At 36.7% G+C, this 22,282-nt stretch overlaps 1 protein-coding gene across 1 annotated transcript; it reads right to left on the minus strand.

The window, feature by feature from the left end:
• Window positions 1-3,121: 3,121 nt before the first annotated feature.
• On the minus strand, window positions 3,122-3,676 carry LOC149800071 (paraneoplastic antigen Ma2 homolog). Its single transcript, XM_089958347.1, has one exon. It carries the CDS (start codon window positions 3,674-3,676, stop codon window positions 3,122-3,124), a length of 555 nt encoding a protein of 184 aa, XP_089814473.1.
• Window positions 3,677-22,282: the final 18,606 nt, after the last annotated feature.

The following is a 22,282-nucleotide window of genomic DNA, read 5'->3' on the forward strand; positions in this document are numbered from 1 at the left end:
GTCTCGGCCTAAATGACCGAAATCATCATGTAAGTAGTGCATAGCCTCCTCACGGTGAGACTTGGGAAGTACCAGCTGTAATTGATTATGATCATCAGCACTTGTCTTCCGGTATAGCACACCTCTTCGCAGGCATAAATTATCAAAAGTCCGAAATAATCCTAAATGATCTCTTTCAGTAGGTAGGGGCTGTCGATTAGGCTTTCTTTTGTCTCGTACATGCTTTACCCAATCCCTTATAACCGGATCATTCGATTGAGCAACTCTCCAATCTCTATCCGTCATTGCGAATATTCCCGAACCAGAGTCAATGTCGTCAACAACATCTACAGACATACAAAGACTTTCCACAAATGTCTGGGCACTAGTTAAATTACAGAGAGCGTGTAAGGTCTCTATGGTAATAGTCTTCATATCCTTGGTACTGCTCCTGCTCTCTACACATGGCAACCGAGATGGACCGTCTGCGTCCAAATTCCTTGAACCGGCTCTGTAAATGATGTCAAAGTTGTAAGTGGCTAGAGCAGCTAACCATCGATGCCCAGTGGCATCAAATTTTGCTAGTAAGAATATACTTGAGCGGATTGTTGTCAGTGTACACAATAAAGTACTGTCCATAAAGGTAATCATTGAATTTCTCCGTGATTGCCCATTTTAATGCTAGGAATTCCAGTCGATGCGCTGAATAATTTCGCTCACTTTTTGTTAACCCTCTGCTGGCAAAGCTGATTACTTGCTTGATACCATCTTGAATCTGATACAGAACTGCACCAAGGCCGTGTTGACTGGCATCTGTGCAGCTCGAAAGGTTGCCCAATGTCAACGTAGTCTAGAATAGGTGGTGAAGAAGGAGCATCCTTCAGCTGTTGAAAGGCTTTCTCCTGTTCCGGTCTCCACTTCCATGGTATGTGTTGAATTTTCTTCTGACGTTTACCCGCTTTATTCCGAGTGCTTGGCATTAATTCCGAAAATGGTCTAGCTATCTTCGAGAAGTTCTTAACAAACTTACGGCAATAGCCAGCAAATCCAAGGAATTGTCTCACTTCCTCAGGGGTGTGTGGAGCTGGCCAGTTTATGATTTTGTCAATCTTGGCTGTATCTGCCTCAAGACCTGCGTCTGATACAATATGGCCGACATATATGACCCTTTCCTTGACGAATTGGCACTTCTTTGGGGACAACTTCAAACCACACTCCCTAAGCCTCGTTAGGACCTTTTCCATATTTGTTAAATGTTCCTCATAGGTTTTACCGAAAATGATGATATCATCTAGATAGATCACGCACATGGTCAAATGCATATCTCCGAGGCACTCTTCCATCTCTGATATGTAGGTGGTGCATTGCAAAGCCCCATGGGTAGTCTCTCAAACTCGTAGAAACCTAGTGCACCCACTGTAAAGGTTGTCCTCTCCTTATGAGATTCATCTAATTCAATTTCATGATACCACGACTTCATATCCAGCACTGTAAAATATTTAGATCCAGCCAAACAGTCCAAGATATCTTCTATCCTGGGCAAGGCATAGGAATCCTTGATTGTCATCTTATTCAACTGCCGAAAATCAACGCACAGGCGAAGTTTTCCATCCTTCTTCACTAAAACAACATTGCTGGCCCAAGGACTACGTGATTTACGAATCACACCGCTAGTAAGTAACTGGTGAAGGTGATCTTTCACCTCACTGTACATGGAAGGGGGTATCCGACGATATCTCTGTTTAAAAGGTGTTTCGTCGATCATATTGATGCGATGCTTTACAGCTGCCTTAAATCACATCTGTTTCACTTCTGGAAAAGATGTCTCCGAATTTCTTTATAAGATCTATTCCTTTTTGTTGCTCATCTTTGGACAGTTTATCGGAAGTAATGTCCATCTGACTGAGAAGGTCATCTACTCTCTCCCTTCCAACCACATCTGAGATATCAGCCACAAACACTGGTTGGAACTCACACAAAATAGCTATAGGCGGAATACTAATTGTCCTGGCAGTCACGTTTGACACGTGAACTTCTATCAAACCGTTCCTCGTGTAGTTATAAGTCACCAGGCCTGGAGAAATATCTAAGTCTTCATTTACTGTGGACATCACTGAATTCTGAAGCAAAGCACATTTGAATGATAAGGTATCTCTTTATCAACGAAAGTTCGCAATATCACATTGCTATTGCTTTCTACAATAATATCATGTGACTCTGCGCTTTTCAAAACACCTAGACAAAAGTTTCTCTTTGCTAACTCCTTTTCTCGCAAAGTCAAACATCTGAATGTCAAATACCACGGAGTTGGCAATCGAGCTGTCTGTAGAAATCTTGCTCCATGCTCACTTTTGCATTCCTCTAGAGCACGCATTAAGTAGTTTGTCCCTAGTAACACAGGAACGCGACTACTGTAGTTTCTGTCTGGCACGACTAACATTAGACAACGTTGTCTTTCCACATTTGGCAGAATGTTACTTTCTATTTCAACTTCTATGTAGCCATTATATGGTAGCTTCTCTCCATTTGCACATTCAACATTCAAAAGGTCTGTAATGGGCTCAATCTGAGTCGTCTTCAAATTCTTGTTATAAAATGTCTGGCTAACTGTTGATACGGTCGATCCGGTATCAATCAATGAATTTACTATATTACCATTGATAACAGAAACCTCGTTAGCTTGTCCTACTTGCTCTATCGTGTCCGTTCCTTTATGCTTCTTGGGGCAACCCCTTGAAAAGCCTACTGCTTGCCCCCCAGCCATAGGCCTCGTGAAGTTTAAATCCCGTTTTGAATGGTCTAGTCGAACACGACAAGCAGAAGCAATGTGTCCGATTTGTCCGCAGCGCCAGCATATTCGGTCTCTCCTCTCATCAGTATTATTTGTCCTAAATCGATTCAGATAGTATTGTTGGTTGTTGGTCACGTGGGATGCTGAATGCTCCTTACGCATCTTCACTTCATTTGACAGCTGCTGGACAAGATCTCTCAATTCACTTAGCTCCTTGTTTTGTGGTGTGGCTGAAGTTGATGCCATATTAAGACTGGTCGTTCTCTTGGTACGTTTTAGCTCATCTTCCTGTTGCCTGTGTTCAGATTCAATACGACGAAGAGCTATTCTCAATTCGTCAAATGTCTTGAGTTAATCAAACTTATGGCCAAACACATCCTTAAGTGTCTGTTTAAGTCCTGTCCACAACATAGCCCTTAGCATTTCATTTGTCTCACTGGTCTTCACTAACTGATGTTGGACGGCTTTGTTTAACAAATCTTCCAGCCTACAACTCCATGTAGAAATATCTTCATCTTCTTTCTGGCGAGCACTGTAAAAGTCAGCTAACAAAGTCTCTCTCAAATCTACTTTGCCATACACACTGTCCAACTTTGATATCAATTCCTTAATGGATGCTGTTGGACCCAATCGCATAGCAATCCGTCCAGCTTCTCCTCTCAAGGAACGTCTGATGGCATGAGCTACCTGGTCCTGTGGATACTTGCCTTGCTGTAAGCATGTAACTTCATATCTCCATAATTCATATGATGTTTCACTCTTCTTATCTCCTGAAAATACCGATATCCTTAATTCATGTGGTAGTGTGACCGATGAAGGACCACTGACCACGGACGCCATTGCATGTGATGCTGTCAGCTTTTCCTTAATAGGATGTGCACCTATCAAAGACGTGAAGTCTGCCATCCACTTTGCGAAATCTTCAGGTGTGTCTGCCTTGGGTTTGACTTTTAAAGCCTTAAAGACCCCTACTATGTTTCATTAATCATATTATAAATCTATTTACCTTATCATATGGAATAAAGGCCAATTTACATTTTGCAAGCACAAGAATCATCAGGCACTATAATGCAAAGCCATGACCAGCACCCTTCAGAAACTCTAATGGACTGACCACTAATATGCTGTTCATGCTATGTTGCTTATACAGACAAGTAGCAAACTAACCAATCAGAAAGTTGTTTACCACTTGTCATACAATAGAACAACCCAGCATGACCAGCAATCAGGGTAGTTGCATTGCGCTGTGAACAAAACTCTTAACAGGTAATTCTGGTTCAAGGTTACCTAAATGGCTAAATATGTGTAAAATGAGAATAACAATAATTGCAACTGATGACTGTATTTCACTCAATAATAAATATTAACTACATAAAATAATAAAATACCTACTTCTGCCTAATTAAAACATGAATATAAAATTATAAAACATATGCTCCTGCTACACACACACACACACACACACACAGATATATATATATATATATATATATATATATATATATATATATATATATATATATATATATATATATATATATATATATATATATATAATTGTCTTGTATGATACGCTTGTCTGCTGATATTGCAAAGTTACCTAACAGAATATTTTAATTCTTTCCATTATTTGCATGACTAATTATGATTGCCCAGATATATCTTTTTTAGTTGGGGCATACACTGAACATCTTTCTGTTTTGTTTTTTAAATAATTGTCCATAAACCCCATCAAGCAAAGTCGCCATCCATGATTTGAGACAGATCTGTTCAGCTATTGCCTATATTAGTTTCTATGTATAAGAGTATCTGATATATATATATATATATATATATATATATATATATATATATATATATATATATATATATATATACCAGAAGCCACCGATTACGAAGAAGTAATCTACTAATTTATTCTCGTCTACCGTTTTTTGTTTATTAAGCGATGTTCCGAAAGGCATTAGACATCTATCTAACCCAGACAGTAAGTGTTACCAGGGTCGAATGAAACATAAGGTATGTTCGACAATATCAGAGTGGTAAAGAAGGTTGAGCTCAACAAGATACTGGATAAATGATACCAGATACTGCAAATAAGATACAAGATACTGCATTAATGTTACAATATACTGCATACAAGATACTGGATACTGCATACACTATATTGGATACAAGATACTGTATTCAAGTTACAATATACTGTACGCAAGATACTGGATACTGCATAGACTATACTGGATACAAGATACTGCATTCAAGTTACAATATACTGTACGCAAGATACTGGATACTGCATAGACTATACTGGATACAAGATACTGCATTCATGTTACAACATACTGTATACAAGATACTGGATACTGCATACACTATACTGGATTCAAGATACTGCATTCATACAAGATACTGCATTCATGTTACAATATACTGTATACAAGATACTGGATACTGCATACACTATACTGGATACAATATACTGCATTCATGTTACAAGATAATGTATGCAAGATACTGGATACTGCATACACTATACTGGATACAATATACTGCATTCAAGTTACAATATACTGCATATAGGATACGATACTTCCTATTTTAGCAGGCATGTACATATCGTAAATATTTAGAAGGAAACAATACACCTCAGAAGCAAAAGAAAAGGCAGATTAAAGGACAATACAACAGTATATAACATTCATAACAGACAAGACAAAAATGCATCATACAAAAAAGACAAGACAGTAGTATGCAATGCGCTAAAAAACACAAGACAACAGTATGCAACATGCAAAAATACACGACAAGAGTATATAACATGCAAAGAATACAGGACAACAGTATGTACATGCAAACACAGATTTTTAACCTCATAAACACACAGAAAGGCATATGTGTGAAAATTTAGACTAGAAACAATATGTTTTATTATTAAATTCATTCGCATAGGGAATATGTATTAAATCGGACATCATGAAATGAAGGTGCTAAAACTTATAATTAAAGCTCTAAAAAATCAATATCTAAGAAAGTAAATAGTTAAAATAAAGTTTATGGGAGCATTATTTAAACCGCATAAGCTCAGCGAAATGATAGCACTAAAGTTGAGTTCCCGCTGACCACTAAGGGGGAGTGTTTATGCACAAATTTAATATTGCATACACAGAAGAAGAACCATTAGATCTCTCGGAGATGAAAATTAAGAGTTATCTCCCTTACTCTATCTTAGTTCGGCCGGTTTATTATGTTATGTGTCGATATTACAGTACTTACGTTGTTTGTTGTTCTAGTTCACAATCAATTTTTAATTTGGAGATACAATAGTAACTGAAGTGTGTGACTTGAACCGTTGGCGAAATTTTTGGTAAATACACTTTGTGTGTAGTGAATGAATTAGTGTGTGTGTGTGTGTGTGTGTGTGTGTGTGTGTGTGTGCAGTAGAAATTAGATTTCTCAAAGTACTATGATGATTATAAATTGGTTTTGAATTTTCGATGTTGAACGAAAGACAAGGCTTTATGACGGATCTTAACAAGTAATATGAGTGATACACTCTCTCTCTCTCTCTCTCTCTCTCTCTCACACACACACACACACACACGTTAAATCAGCAAGATATCAGTAATAAGTTCATCTTTTATTACTTGATGCGCTTTCGCTTTCAAAGTATTTTTGAAAACAATAAATACTTTTGACGTCATTATAATGTCAGCTATATCAATTTTTTTTTATATGGCGAGATATAAGCGACATCTTCACGTCTATACATAATACTTGGGTTTACAATGAACATATTTTGTACAGTTAATGAACCATTATCTAAACCTATAAAACTACACGAGGAGATAAATTTGGAAATAATAGCATAACACAGCATAGCAAAGCAATTCGTTCAGAAGTAATGACATCTCTAGCTGAGACCTCTGTGAAAGTGAGATAAGTTTACTGAAGAAAAAATTCAAATACCACTACAGGAAATAGAACCGCGGAAATATATGAAATAAGACAATCGTAAATTGAGACTAAGCGAAAAACTTACACAAGTGAGGATGAAGAAGAAAAGGACCAACCCTTGGTTAGAAATAAAACATGATGGAATCAGCCTAAAAGTACAAAGTCTAAGATGTTATTTAAACCTTACAAGAATATGACGAAAAAAATAATCACGAAGCAAAACATTAATTTGTCAATAAAAATAACAGACTAGGATTTAAGTTGTTGTTACAAGACAATGAAAAATCATTAAAACCCAAAAGTGGAGCTGTTATAAAAATGCACATCCATTTTGACAGACACAAAATGTACCAAATTCTGAAAGATGGTGAATTCTATCAGGAACGCAGGGAAAGGAAGCCGATATGAACTCGCGAAGATCACTAAACCAAATAATTGAAAAAGTTGCAAATAACCTATATACATAAGAAAATGATTATGTAACAAATTTTCAACACTTTACAAGTTACTTTTACTGCCGTCTTATGTTACGTGTTTAGGCTCTAATAAACAGTAACACAAGAAAGAGTGAAAACAACAAGGTTTGAAAAATTTAACAAATGATTAATTTCCCTGGATAAACTATGTAAAGAACAAAAATAAGAAGAAGTTACGGTTTTAAAGGCAAAGTACCTGACGATAAAAGACTCTGAGAAGCTCATGTGTTCCTTAAAATTTTAATTAGGATAGGCCGAATCATCCAAGAGTGATATAGAACCCTTCGATATGAATGGTTCATAATTCTCCATAAAAAAAATCAGACTGGGGTTTATTAGACCCAACAAATGTATTGCTTTCAATACATGACCGTGACCTTGACTTCTTAGAAATAAGAGCATTTGGAATAGGTCTGTCTTGATTTAGATGCCTATTTTTCAATTTGTAGCAATCAGAAATAACGTGTATTTGTTCTTTCTTGCAATAGATAAGCGTAGGAAGAGACAATGATATTGGATCAAGCTTATCGAAGCTTGAGTTTTAGAAGAGCTTGTATTAGGTTAAAAGACTTTTCTGCCAGAAGACAGTTGAATAGAAGTCTTACTTACAAAAGGAATTTTATGAGTTAAAGAATACTCATCAGCAGCACGAGCAGCATTTTCCAAGGTTTCAATCTGATGCTCATCAAGATAAGTCTTAATGTCACCATGGAAACGGTTCTTAAACTCTTCAACCAATATGAGGTGTCTGAGACTTTCATAATCTTGTTCAACTGTCTTGGCTAAGAACCATTTATCAAATAACTGCTCTTTTCTCTAGCAAATTTGACATGAGTTTGTCCAGCATTATTTCTATAGTTTCTGAAGTTTTACCGATAAGCTTCAGGGATTAACTCATAACCTCTTAAGATGCATTCCTTAACCTTATCATAGTTACCCCTTGGTGAACTGATAGTGAATTGTAAATATCACTAGCTTTACCAGTGAGTACACATTGTAATAACTGAGTCTAATGCTTCCTTGGCCATTTCAAATTTTCAGCAACGTTTTCAAAATGAGTAAAGTATGTGTCTACTTCTTTTTCTCTGAAAGGGGGCACTAACCTAATATTATTCGCAAGAACAAAACTTAAATTTGGATTGAAGTATGAATGTGATTTTCACTTGCCAGTTCTATTTATTTCATTCTACATTGATATACAATGATTATTATACATACACCTCAACCAATAATAATTATCATGTTTTTGGAGATATTTGTTCCGACGGCATCTCTGTTCAAAGTATAAATTCTAATTGTACATGCCAAGGTTATGAGGTCTCTCCCACGGACTCGGGAATAACTAATAAATCTGTCTTCATTCCTATAACGACTGAGAAAAATTTATACTGTACATCCTTTGGTCTGAAAAAGAAAGGTTTGCAACTTATCAATATCAATATAAGACACATCTTACCAAAGATCGATGAACTAAGACTAACGATACAAAATGAACCCAACCTTGCAGTAATTGGACTATGCGAAATGTTTCTAGATTGTAATGTACCTGACGGTGCTATCTCTATTGGCAACTTTTCTTTGGAAAGACGAGATCGACCACAAGGCATAGGAGGGGGGATAGTCATGTACGTTTCAAATAGCTTAAGATACAAGAGAAGAACAGATTTTGAAAATTCTACTATCGAATCAATATGGATCGAGTTAAGTTTCCTCAATAGTACATCACTCTATATCTGCTCAGCATACCGACCCCCAAACTCCCTTTCCTCATGGACTGACCAATTTGAACACGAGTTAGAGGCTGCTTTATCTTCCAACAATGAAGTAATTATCATGGGAGACTTTAATATTGACCTCATCTCTGATACTAACACTAAATGGCTACATATGATACAACTGCACGACCTTACACAGGTAATATATGCTCCAACAAGAGTAACAGCCTGTACTTCTACTCTGATCGACCACATCTATACTACCCATCCAACCAATCTCTACGAGATAAACGTACCATGTTTCCCTATTAGTGATCACTATCCTATATGTGCAACTCGTAAGCAACAGAGCGCAAAGAAAAACAACTTACACTCCTACATGCAGTACAGATGTTTCAAAAACTTTTCTGAAAATGAATTTCTCTCCGAACTATCACAAGACATTAACGCAATATATTTCCCTAACATAGACCCAGACTATGACTTGTCTAACTGGAATCACTGTTTCCTTACTATCCTAAATAAACCTGCCCCCATACGCATCAAGAGAATTAAACGATCAAAACAACCAGAATGGTATACTAATGAAATCGCAGAGGCACAACGCAAACGAAACTACTTCCATAAACATAAAGACTTCACAAACTATGGTTTATGGCGAAACAAAGTCAAATCAATCATTGTAAAACACAAACGCTCCTTTTTCAAAGAAGCCATCACATCAAAGTCCGATAACAGATCCATCTGGAATCACTTACGAAATCTAACTTCAACGAAACCTGCGCCTCTAGCTCCATGTGAAATTATAGTCGATGGCACTAAATATACTGAAGAGCTCGATATTGCAAACCAGCTGAACCATTTTTTTACTAATATCTCCCAAACGCTTGGCAGGTCTAAGAATACAGAGCCTAATGTAGACAAACTTACTAAATTCGTGAATGAAAGGGTACCCGATCATGTTAGTTTCAACATTCCCTTAATAACAATAAATGACACTTTTGATATTATAAATAAACTTGACACAAACAAATCAGCTGGTCTAGATGGAATTCACCCCAAAACTCTGAAAATGTCGGCTTTATCAATCTCAGGGTCGTTAAAAAAAATAATTAACTGTAGTATCACTTTCAATAAATTCCCGGAGTCATTGAAGTTAGGAAAGGTATTCGCAATTTATAAAGGAAATGAAAAGAATGACCCATCCAACTATCGACCCATATCTGTTCTATCCGTACTTTCAAAAATTATGGAAAAACATGTCAGCAAGGATATTTTCAGATATCTTGACAAGTACCAACATAGATCACAATCAGGTTTTCGAAAGAATCATTCATGTCAGACTGCAATGACAAAACTTATAGACCAATGGCTACTAGCAGTAGAATCAGGTGAACTTACTGGTGCAATCTTCATTGATTTTAAAAAAGCATTCGATTTGGTTGACCATTCGGTGCTCATTAAAAACCTTTCAGCCTACAAGTTTTCTCCAAACTCAGTTGCTTGGTTCACGTCGTATCTCACATACAGACACCAGGCTGTTTGCACGGGTAAACATATATCCGAACCAAGTCATATCTTAAGTGGTGTTCCTCAAGGATCTATATTAGGGCCTCTTCTTTTTCTACTATTTATCAATGACTTAGCCTTGTATCCAGCGCACGCTAACACAGATCTTTTCGCTGACGATTCGACATTGCATTTATCTGATAAATCTCTAGACTCCATTAAAAATAAACTTCAAACCGACCTCAACAATATATCAGTTTGGTGTCATCAAAACAAAATGCATATTAACATCTCTAAAATGAAATGTATGACAATTGGAACAAGGCAGCGTCTATCTACTAACATGGATTTACTTCTAACTCAAAATGGCTTAGACGTATATATTGTCAAAAATCAAAAACTTCTTGGTATCTGCATTGATCAACACCTCAGCTGGAATGCGCATGTCGATCAGTTATGTGCAATGGTAGTCAAAAGAATAACTCTATTAAAATTGCTTTCAAAATTTCTACCTCCACAATCACTTGAAATTTATTTTTCGGGTTATATACTACCACTGATAGATTACGGCTGTACCATATGGGGAAACACATCAAATTATAATCTGTCCAGAATTGACAGACTCCAGAAAAGGGCAGCCCGAATAATACTGAAACTTCCTGTTATGACTCCCTCAAATGTTTTGTTTTCACGTCTGAAATGGCTACCTATACAAAAACGTATTCTTTATTTTAAAGGAATCATGATATACAAGTCTTTAAACGGTCTTTCTCCAGATTATATCTCTAACATAACTGAACTAAGATCATCAAATACTGAGAGTAATCTCCGATCGACGACAAACAACGATCTTCAGATTCCTTGGTCGAAAACCAATCATTACAAAAGCTCATTTTCTGTATCAGCACCTACTGTATGGAATTCCTTACCAATGAGGATACGTAATTCAAGATCCCTTGCTTCTTTTAAATTATCATTAAAGAAATTCTTTCTAGACCAGCTGGAATGATATATTAAAAGCTCTGAATAGAAACCTTTTAAATTATATCCATAATTGATATATATTTGTGTTTCCCAGTATAGTCACACATAGTCATTCATGTCAAATATGTACGAATGAGTGTGCGACGATGCATGGTTATATGCATGAACTTCTATTTTTATTATTTTATTGCAAAAACTGAGGATCACATGGCAGATGGGTCAGCCATGACCAAATGTGTTATCCTCGTTAAAGATAGTTTATTATTATTATTATTATTATTATTATACCCTCTCGTTCTTCGTTATCTATTTTTTTTCTTGTAACTGAATTTGAATCTGTTTATCTTGTAACTGCATTTGTCTTTCTTTCTCTTTTTCTTCTGCTTGTAAATGCATTTGTTTCTATTTCTCTCTTTCTGTCTCTCTCTCTCTCTCCTTTTTCTCGTATTGTAACTGTATTTGTTCTTTTTGTGATAACATTTGTTCTTTTTCTTTCTCTAGTTTTACTTGTTCTTTCTCTTTTTCCAATTGCAGCCGCAACTGCATTTGTTTTTCTTCTTTATCTTTCTCAAGTTCCAGCTTCCTCAGCATCAATTCCATCTTGCATTCTGATTCTAATTCCTTAACTTTTGTGTCAGTCTGATAGACTTACTGATCGAAACCAAAGCACTTTTATCCAAAACATTCTTTTCTACCAAATGTGAACCAAAATATTTCTTATTTCCTGTTTCGTTACGGAAGCCGTTACATCAGAAAGATCTTATTTTCTGGCAAGTTGAGTCAAATCATCTTTTTTGAAGATATCTAATTGTTCCTGGGTAGGATTTAAAAGAAAGATTTCCACTTTTGATGACATTTTAGAAAAAGCTTGCCGATTTCACTAAAGATTTCAAAATCTAGGGCAATTCAGATTTCAAAAAACAACGTTTTCTGAAATGTTCAAGAATTATGTATGAGCAATCAAAATATTTCCTGAGAAACGAATTAATCTTTTAGAATCCCAAATGTCTGAAGACAAATTAACATATAACTCGAAAACGGTCTGCAACAAAAGGAAACGACTTGACATCCATTGTTTTAAGCACAGACCTCTCTCTCTCTCTCTCTCTCTCTCTCTCTCTCAGCATCACTATTAAAACTAAATAATGCGCAATTTCGAAAATGTCTGAATTGCGAAAGAGGGTCACGTGATCATCTTTACATAAAAAAATCACGTAGCCCCAGTATGACCTGGATAACAACCAATCATTTTACTCCAAGAATAAAATAAAAAAAGTTTAATTTACTACAAACTATTTACAAGCCTAGGGTCATGTGTCCAATACAACATGGATCTGACCTTTATTATTTCCACAATAAAGATACATTAAAAAAAAGAACTTGTTCACATGACTGTAACTAATTATGAATGATGGTCGGGAACTTTGTCAGCTTTAAGTTTACAAATGAACAGTCAAGGTCAAACTATTTTCTGAAAATAATTCCAAATCGCGTCAACAAAATTACATTATAAGAGGATGTAGAATAAAAATAAATTTTTTAAGCTGACAAACAAACTAAAATTAAAATAAATATGAATTAAATCAGATATACGTAACAGCGACAAAAGTAAAACCATTACAGAAGTTCAACAGTAAATATGTAATTTAGTCTGGTCTGAAAAAGTTAAATTTCGATCGATTGTAGGAGGACATAACAGCTGCACACAAAGATCATGTTATTTTATTAAAACTACTTTGCAAAGAAGTTCTTGGTTTCGTACTGGAATATATTGACTTTCTCAACCAATTTCCAGACATCGTGGATCAACACTCGCTATTTTTGATATGGCAAACTTATGTGCTAATATTCCGCATCAAATTTGATTAGAAGCAGTTAAATGTCGGCTAAGCAAGAAAAGTAAAAGCATATATTCAATATTCATAATATTGTGAATTAAGGTCGGGAACTAGGTCAGCTTCTCTCGAATTAATAAATGAGTCCCTAAAGCTAATATTGGACCGCAGTGCATTTTAATTTAATGAAAATCAATACATAAGAAAAAATGGCATGGCTATAGGCACCAAGGTGACAAACTTATGCTGTTCTAATCTTGGGTAACTCGTATGATTTATTATGGGATAACAAGAAAATAATTTTTGAATTATTTAAGTAAGAACTAGAACACATTTGTAGAAGAAGTTTTCATAATATAACAACAACAAAAAAAAAAAAAAAAAAAAAAAAACAACCAACATATATCTATAGAATAATTCTTTCATAATTTAATAACTTGCATCCAGCTAAATAAAGGTCACAAAATAAAGTGTGGAATAAATATTCCTTTCCGGGACATAATCGTCAAATCACCTTGAATTCGTATTTCTACTAACATTTTAGTACACCGTGTGATACACAAAACTATCTCATCTTGTGTGTGTGTGTGTGTGTGTGTGTGCTGGATTTTTAATGTAGCTTTAACAATTTTTCAGTCATATCGCCTCGATATCTGCAATGCGGCAGTTTATAGCGATGTTTATCACTGGGGCATTATGCCGCAGACATGTAGCATGATGTACCATTCAGTCACATTATCCTGACACCAAGCCAACCAGTCCTTACACTAAACTCTTAATACTGAGCGCTTAGTACCATTTTTATAAGTCTTTGGTATGACGCGGCCGAGGTTAGAACCTCCCGCGGTCACCTCAGCTTAAAATCATATTCTTTTACTCTTGATTCAAGAGTGATAACAATTGTAAAGGACAAACCACACACAAGAAGAGGGACTCGCAGAATTACAGCAATACATTTGCTTTGTTGTTGTTGTTGGCTATACGATGGGCTATACGTGGCGGCCAGTATTAATGGTGGAGGAAGAACCCGAGAAAACCCCGGAAAGAACCACCGACCCACGAGAAGCTACTGGCAAGCTTTCCCACATACCCACATTGGCTGAATCCGAGACTCGAACCCAGAGGTGAGATGACAGTGATCCGTAACGGAGAGCGCTTTAGACCACTCGGCCACTCGGGTCCCCTCAATACATTTGCAGATAAAGTTAAACAGAACATGGATTGCAACTCTAAAACCTTTTGCATAGATCAGGCGAGAAATAAACTCCGGAAAAGAATGAAAATAAATAGACAGCAAATATTAACAGATGATCTCAGATTATTACATGTTAATAAATATCTACGTAACTTCCTTCCCTTATATAAATTATTTACTGATAGGTGCATATTTAATGAAAAATAAGAATCTATATTTCATACGTAGTCTACAACCGAACAATAATGGCTTTAACTAATTGTTAGAGATTCAATACAAATTAAAACGGAATGCTTTGTTCACGGTATCAATACACTAATATATTTTCATAACTTGATAACTGGAAACCTATATTGATTTTTTAAAAATTTGAATAGAACAGTTTATACACTGTATCAATAAATTGACACTTTCAGAATTGTCACAACCCCGCTGCTGTATTATAAATAACACTGATCCACTAGGGTAATATAATTAATACTGCAGAAGGTGTACATTAAATTTTAATGACTCACGAGCCCCCAGTCAGCAGTTCCGACTCTCTAAATACATATAACAAGTCAAGGTTGAATAAATAACAATTTTATCAAATATACGAATGCAAGAATTTCATGGACATAAATCTTCAGCTCATTATATCATAATACAATAATGGCCGGGTTGACCAAACACCCTTTACTCTTTACTTCGTCATATAGAAATTACTGTCCTATTGTGAGAGAGTCTCAGTTCAGTGAGTTTTCATAAGTACTCATCTAATTTCTCTTCTTTCCTCCTTCTTTCCTCTTCCTCCTTCTATACACTCTGTCTCTTGTGTCCACACTGGAAGTCTCCACGGCTTCCTTCTTATTCTCTTGATGTCGTCACTTCGTACACCCTGTAATATCTCAGCACCGACTCTCACGGCACCCTGTGAGCTTCCTTTGAGAGGCTTGTTTACCCAGTTCAATATACTTCTTTTTACGAGTTATGTCTCGGAGTGGCTTTTAGCTAAATATTCCCTCCTCAACATAAAGGAGACCAGAAACCAATGGAAATATAGAATAATAATAAAGTACTATAGCAGAAAACCTTATTCTGAAGTATCATCTGCGACCGTAATGCCAATATTAAAATATTGGCCTATCTTCTAAAAGCTGAATTTCCGTGATCTCGTATGCAAAATTTCCGCGCCTATTCGGTTACTTTCGGGATATGACGTCATAGTAGCGACTCCCGGAGCCCAAGTGGGAGTCGCCAGAGTAAAAGACAATACCGTTTTGCGTTGCTTACGGGTGTAATAGAACATTAAGAAAAGCCTGTGGACAACATTTTTTTCTTTTCCGAAAGATAAAGGCATAATGAAAGAATGGATACATTATTACAAACGAGTCGATTTCAAAGCAACACCATACCGCACTATGTGCTCGTTACATTTCTCAAAGGACTGTTACGAGAGGGATTCTGAAAAAATGGCAGCTCAAGGATACGCAAATGCTAGGCCTAGACTAAAAGCTGGCGCTGTTCCAGACATAACGTTGAATATTTTAAATCCTGGGAAAAGTGTTAAACGTGCGAGTTACGAAAATAGGCAGAAGGCCGAGTAAGTGACCACAAAATGCAACAATCAATTCACAGATCTTTTATCTACACCAGCAGTGCTAAAAATAAATCTGATAGCCTGACACCCTGGGCCCCTCTGGATTTAGTTCCGGCCCATCCTGTATTCAAAGTGAGGTGCCCGTCAGGCTTGTCGAAACAAATTGTTTGCCTGAGGAAACTTGGATCGCGCTGGTGAAATGAGTAAATGTATTTTGAAGATGTTGACATACATGCCTTAACACGGCACAATCTAAATCAAATCACTACTGTCCAAGGTGAAATTTAGATTTGATTTTAATCAAATGGAGGCTTTGCCAAAAATAATATTCTAAACCTGTCGTGTTTCGAGAAAACACAATTTTCAGTAATCTTATAAAAATTACAAATTTAAAAAAAATCATTGTATACATGTAGTATGTATAAACGGTAATCTGTAATGATTGGAACTGACATAAAACTATTCCTTGGGCAGTTTAAATAGCAGCGATTAAAAGAAAAGAGGTCAAAGTTTCATATTGAATGGCTGACAATAGAAACTGGGGGTGGGGGAGACACTATTGACCCAACCCCCAACCCCTTGCCCCAATGTGCGAGCGCCCATGGGACGTGCCTTTTCTCCATGTGATACGCCTTATTATTCCCCAAGGACAAGCCCATTTTGCCTATTCTGGTCAGCTCTGGCTAAATTGCAAAATAGCTAAAGTTTTAATTTAAGTACGCAAACAATAAAGCCGGTGTGACTAATGAACAGACTCCTTGTCCTTGCATTGATCTTGTGAAAAGGACTGCCCTTTGGACATACTTCAAAGAAACCATGTTCAACAGTGTGTGTATGTGTAAGCACCAGCAATTGATTGCCGAAAATAAACGATGCTTATTTTGTTGTTACTTACGATGCCATGGACTTCAGGTTTAAGTCTTAATACATGTAACAGTGTTTGCTGAACAAAATATTTATTCAGAATTAGTTCTTTCGGGCCACATATACTGCATGGTATATTTCGTTTTATTCCTTGTAATTTAATCATGGTAATTAAACTTTACATATACGGTAGAGAAATGTCAGGTGTTAACTGGCCGAGTTTCTTCGGCGGAAATGGAGATGCGATTTTGTTTGCAGAGAAAATTTCACACTGGTCATTCATTTAAGCTAATTGGTGACAATTTTATTCTTTTAATTTTTTGTATATTATAGTACTGTTGTAGTTGTTTAAAAACATCTGAAATTTACTTGAATAATGTTTAATTTTCACGTTCTAGTTACTGAAGAAGAAAAAAAGAAAAAAACTGTTGTGTGATATTAATTATTTCGTCCAGTGCCGGATTTAGACGTGTGTGCGTGTGATTTGAATTTTTAAGGTAGCTTTAACAATTTTTCAGTCATATCGCTACGATGTCTGGAGGGTGTAGACTGTGGATTGCATACGTTATATCTATTTATAAATGGTTTGGGGTTGGTTTTTTTTCTTCTGACAAATGAAAATTGACAGACATAATGTAATAATCGGGACTTCGCTGCGAAAAATTTAGAGATATTACGAGATCGGGATGTAGATGAGGAAATACCCCCAAAATCGGGAAGTTTTTCTCCCGGCTTGAGAGTTGACAGGTATGAACTCCTCCGGGCTTGTGGAATTTCAGTCAGGGCTTGAGTTTATTTAAGTCACCAGCCCGGGGCCTGTGCCTAATAAATTTCTTTAAGCACTGACCAGTACAGTACATAAACTATTATGTCAGACTGCAGATTCAAGTTTTGAATGTGCAACCCAAATGTGGTCTCCTTCCATCTGCCTCGCTCGCCAATGTTTATGTTTTTATTCTATGACTTGCTAGTATTGCGTCACGGTACCACGTGATCTGTCGTCTCATCAAAACTCGGAAAAACTCGGCAATTTACGGAATCGTGGTATATTCCATGCAATAAAATCACTACCCGCTTACGATATTTAATTTATAAGCATGACAGTCGGATTAAAATCTGTAGAGAATTACATACGTAAAAGGAAAATTTTGATTTCTAGTCGCCTTTAGCTTCCTGCTTTACTAGACAATACGTCTCTCTCCCCCGAGAATTAGCAGCTCGCTAACGGGTCTAATCTTATCTTATTTGATTATAGTGGTGCTCGTCCAACTAGGGACATGTACCACTAGTTAATGATGCCACCGACCTCTTTTTAATTACTCCTGGGGGATGGAATTAGAGCCACACACCCCAGGCTTTACTGTACTCACAGAATACTTATTAATTGAGTCGTCAGATCGAGGTACTATTGAGTGCCTGTCGATCTGCGTGTAAGGCCAGAATGAATGGGATTGGACCCAACACACACTCATTTTTCAGTTGCTATGATATGCGAACGGGGGGGGGGGGGGGGCGGGGCGGATGGTCTCATCCTACGGTCGCATTGCTGCTTGTTAGGCGTGCACTGCACGTATGGTATTGGTGTCTGTGCGTGGCAAAGGAGGCCAGGCTGCGGTTCAGGAGGCAGCCATTAGCAGGTCGTTAGTGCTTTAGACATCCGGGTATCCATGGTCTAAATTCCGTCTTAATTTTGAATTAAAAAAAACTATGTGCTGTTGTTGTTAAAGAGTTGGTTAGAGTAGGGTTATTAGAGTAAAGGTTGACAGCTATGGTTTTGAGAGTTGCCACTTGATGTGTGCCCTGCTGGTATTGGATTTTTGGTCCACTTTTTGCTGACAAGAGCGCAGTGGTTATTGTTAATTGGTTGTTTGGGGTCATGATTCCTGATTCTATTTAGTTTGCTGCCTTGTGCTGCCGGACCTGATAGTCTTTGGGTTTTTAGACTACCTTATATGTACTAATTTGGGATCCTACTGCCTAGTTCGAGTTTGTTTGCAGCCTTGTGCTGCCGGACCTGATAGTCTTTGGGTTTTTTGACTACCTTGATTAATCTAGTCTTGGGTCCTATCTTGTGATGTGGACGGCCCTGATGGTTTGGGCTTTAGACCACCTTATACGTATTAATTTGGGGTGTTGTAGGTATAACGTATTTTAATGGTGCTGTCATCTAGGTGGTGGTGTTAGTTGTTTGGTATATTACGTTTGTTGTTAGTTGGACGTTGTTAAAGAGTGTTATGATAGGAGGAGAAGGAGATGGGTTGTTTGGCTGGTTCCCTATCTTTAAGATATTTTCATGGCCTCCTAATCTGGGTATCACTTATTTAATTATTCTGACTCCTTATTATGTTGTTTATGATACTTGTTTTAGGCTTTTGAATTTTCCTATATTTATATATATTAAAATGAGTTTTTTAAAATTATACTTGTAGTTTATATATTAATAATTTTTTTTGTTTTGTATTTTTGTATTTTTAATTTTATTTTATATTATATATTATTTTTTTTATAAAAAGATTTTAATATATGTTTTTATTGTGTCCTATTTGAGGTAAATTGGTCGGTCAGACGTATGTTTATCCCAGATGGTTATCCTTGTCGATTTATCGAATCTTCTAAGAGGATTCAAGGACATCTAATCTGGTTGGTCACTATTGAGTTTTCCCTATTTTACTATTTATTGATATGTTGATGGTTAGCTATTATATTTTCTTTTATCTAAACCTGTTTTATGGAAGTAGGATATTATATTTTTATAGGTATTGTTCAGATTAGGGTTGGATTTGTTTAGGATTTCTGAGTATGTGTCTGGGGATCCTATATTTTGTTGTTCTATTTTGAATATCTCCCTATCTTTTTTATATTTGTTACATACCTTGAATGTGTGTGGCAGGTCTTCCGGGACCCGGCAGGGATAGCTGCTAGGATTTTTTGGGAAGGGTCCTATGTGTTTTCCGTAGCTGCTGGCCAGCTTAGTTTGATCTGACAAGATTCTATTGATTTTGATTTGGTCTTTGCATTTGAGTAAAGGTGGTTTCCTATTTCTGCTTACTTCTTTTATGATGGTATATAGTTTCCTACCTTTTTTATTGTCATTCCAGTTTTCCTGCCATTTTTTATTTATTAATGCTGTGATCAGGCTATAGATTTCACTTACACTGTAATCTAGTGGTGCGTAATTGGTTTCATTCAATTTTTTTTGGCTGTTAGATCAGCTAGGTCGTTCACTGGTATGCTGATGTGTGGCGGAGTCCACATGAATTCTATGTGTTGTTGGTTGTTACTTAATTTTTTTAATGTGAGGTTGATTTGACTTAGGTAGTTTTCTCTGTGTTTGGTATTGTTGTTGAGTATCGATGAGTCACTTATGATGACTGTTCTGGGAGTATTATTTTCTTCCACCCATTTGAGTGATTCTTTTATGGCCCATAATTCTGCAGTGAATATTGAGCAGTGGTCTGGTAGTCTATGTCCTACTTTAATATTTAGTTCTGGAATGACAAATGCAGCTGCTGTTTTTGGTGGCTCTGATATTTTGATCCATCCGTGTAAATTGTGAGGTGGTTTGGATATTTCGAATGGATTTCTTCTAGTGTTATTGTGTGCAGTTGGTGTTCTTGTTCGTTTTTGTTGCCATATTTGGTGATTGAGATGTTAATGTTATGTTCTTTTTTGGTCCAAGGTTCGGCATCGAGGAATTCGTTCGTTTCTGATTGTATGATTCTTATAGAAAGTTGTTCTGTAAGCTCATGCACTATTTTTCCGGTAGGGATCAGGTGTTTTAGTTTGGCGCTAAATGGTTTATTGCACTTGTTTATCGCTATTCGTGTGGGGTTTCTACCAGAGTGAGTTGTTAGTCTGGTTGCATAGCTCAGAATTAGTTCTTGCCTTCTGAGATGGAGTGGGAATTCTCCGGTTAGTATTTGAAATTCTGCTAGGGATGTTGATGGGAGTGCACCAGTCATTGTAATGAGGGCTTTTCTTTGTATAGTGTCTAGTTTTTTAAGGTGTTGCTTGGGTGCTGAATTGTATATTTGACAGCAATAGTCAAGTTTGGATCTAATTAGTGCCCTGTATAGTGCTAATAATGTTTCCTGGTTGGATCCTCAGTTAGAAACTTTTAGATTTTTGAGGAGGTTAAGATCCTCATTTACTACTTCGTTTGTATGATGTCCCCAATTGAGATATTCGTCATAGTACATACCCAGGGATCGTGTGTTTTTGACATACTTTATTTCATGGTTTTGTATAGTAAATTTAGGATACTATCGTTCTAATTTACGGTTGGGGGTGAAGATTACTGCTACTGTTTTCTCATGAGATATTTTAAATCCCCATTTATCAGCCCATCTCGTTATGTTGTTAAGACTATTCTGTATTTCATTAATTATTTTGTGGTTGGAGGGGTTTCCTTTTCTCCATAGTCCACTGTCGTCCGCAATTTGCGAGATTTCAATTAGGTTGGATGCCAGGTTTCTGTCGAGATCATTTTTCATAAGATTAAACAGAGTGAGACTGAGGACACTTCCTTGTGGAGTTCCGTTTTCCAAGGGGTGCTAACTTGAAATAAGTGTCACCAACACTGGTTACTATTTTGCGGTCTTTTAAGAAGTTTTCAATGAAGTTGAACATACGGCCTGTTATGGCGTAGTGTTTTAATTTGGCTAGTAAGCCTTTCGTCCATACCAGATCGAATGCATTTTCTAGGTCAATACATACCGCTATGAGGTTCCTATCTGATTTCCTTTTTGAGTTGAATGCCATTTTAATTGCCGTTTCTAATCGTAGTAGCTGATCCGTAGTGGATCTTTTGTTTCTGAAGCCGCATTGGTTTTCAGATATCAGTTTATTTTTTCTAGGTGATGTTTCAGTCGGTTGGTGATTATAGTTTCCATAATTTTGCATGTATTATTAGTTAGGCGGATTCTTTGATATTATTACGTAGATTCCTAACGGGTCTGTGCGCGTTTACGACTAAGAATGAAGCATTTTCCCGCCTATAGTATTGGCTCCTCCCAGTGGAAGATCTAACTTCTCTCATCCCTAATTGGTCGACACGCCTCCTGTTTGATGTTCTTTCCGCCTGGGTCCAGGTTTCTTCACACCATCTTGACGCGCTACGGGGTATGAGGTCCGAATATGCCATTCGGCAGAAGCTACGCTTGCACAAGGATTAAATACCTTTGAAGCTAATTTAGAGATTCAAAATTATGTAACTCCTAGTAATACGTTCGGCCAACTTGCTCTGATTCTGCAAAATTCTGCCTTCGGTTCGTTACAAGAATGTACAGTACAGGGCCCATGTCGGGTGCATTTGTGTCCAACTCTTTTCCTTCGCTTTAAGCAGCCAAGGACTGAATGATGATTAATGATTTCGTCCGTCTTACAAATGTGTACTTTACTC

This window comes from Sinohyriopsis cumingii, chromosome 5 (genome assembly GCF_028554795.1).
Source record: "Sinohyriopsis cumingii isolate HCF-2022 chromosome 5, ASM2855479v2, whole genome shotgun sequence".
Taxonomy (NCBI): domain Eukaryota; kingdom Metazoa; phylum Mollusca; class Bivalvia; order Unionida; family Unionidae; genus Sinohyriopsis; species Sinohyriopsis cumingii.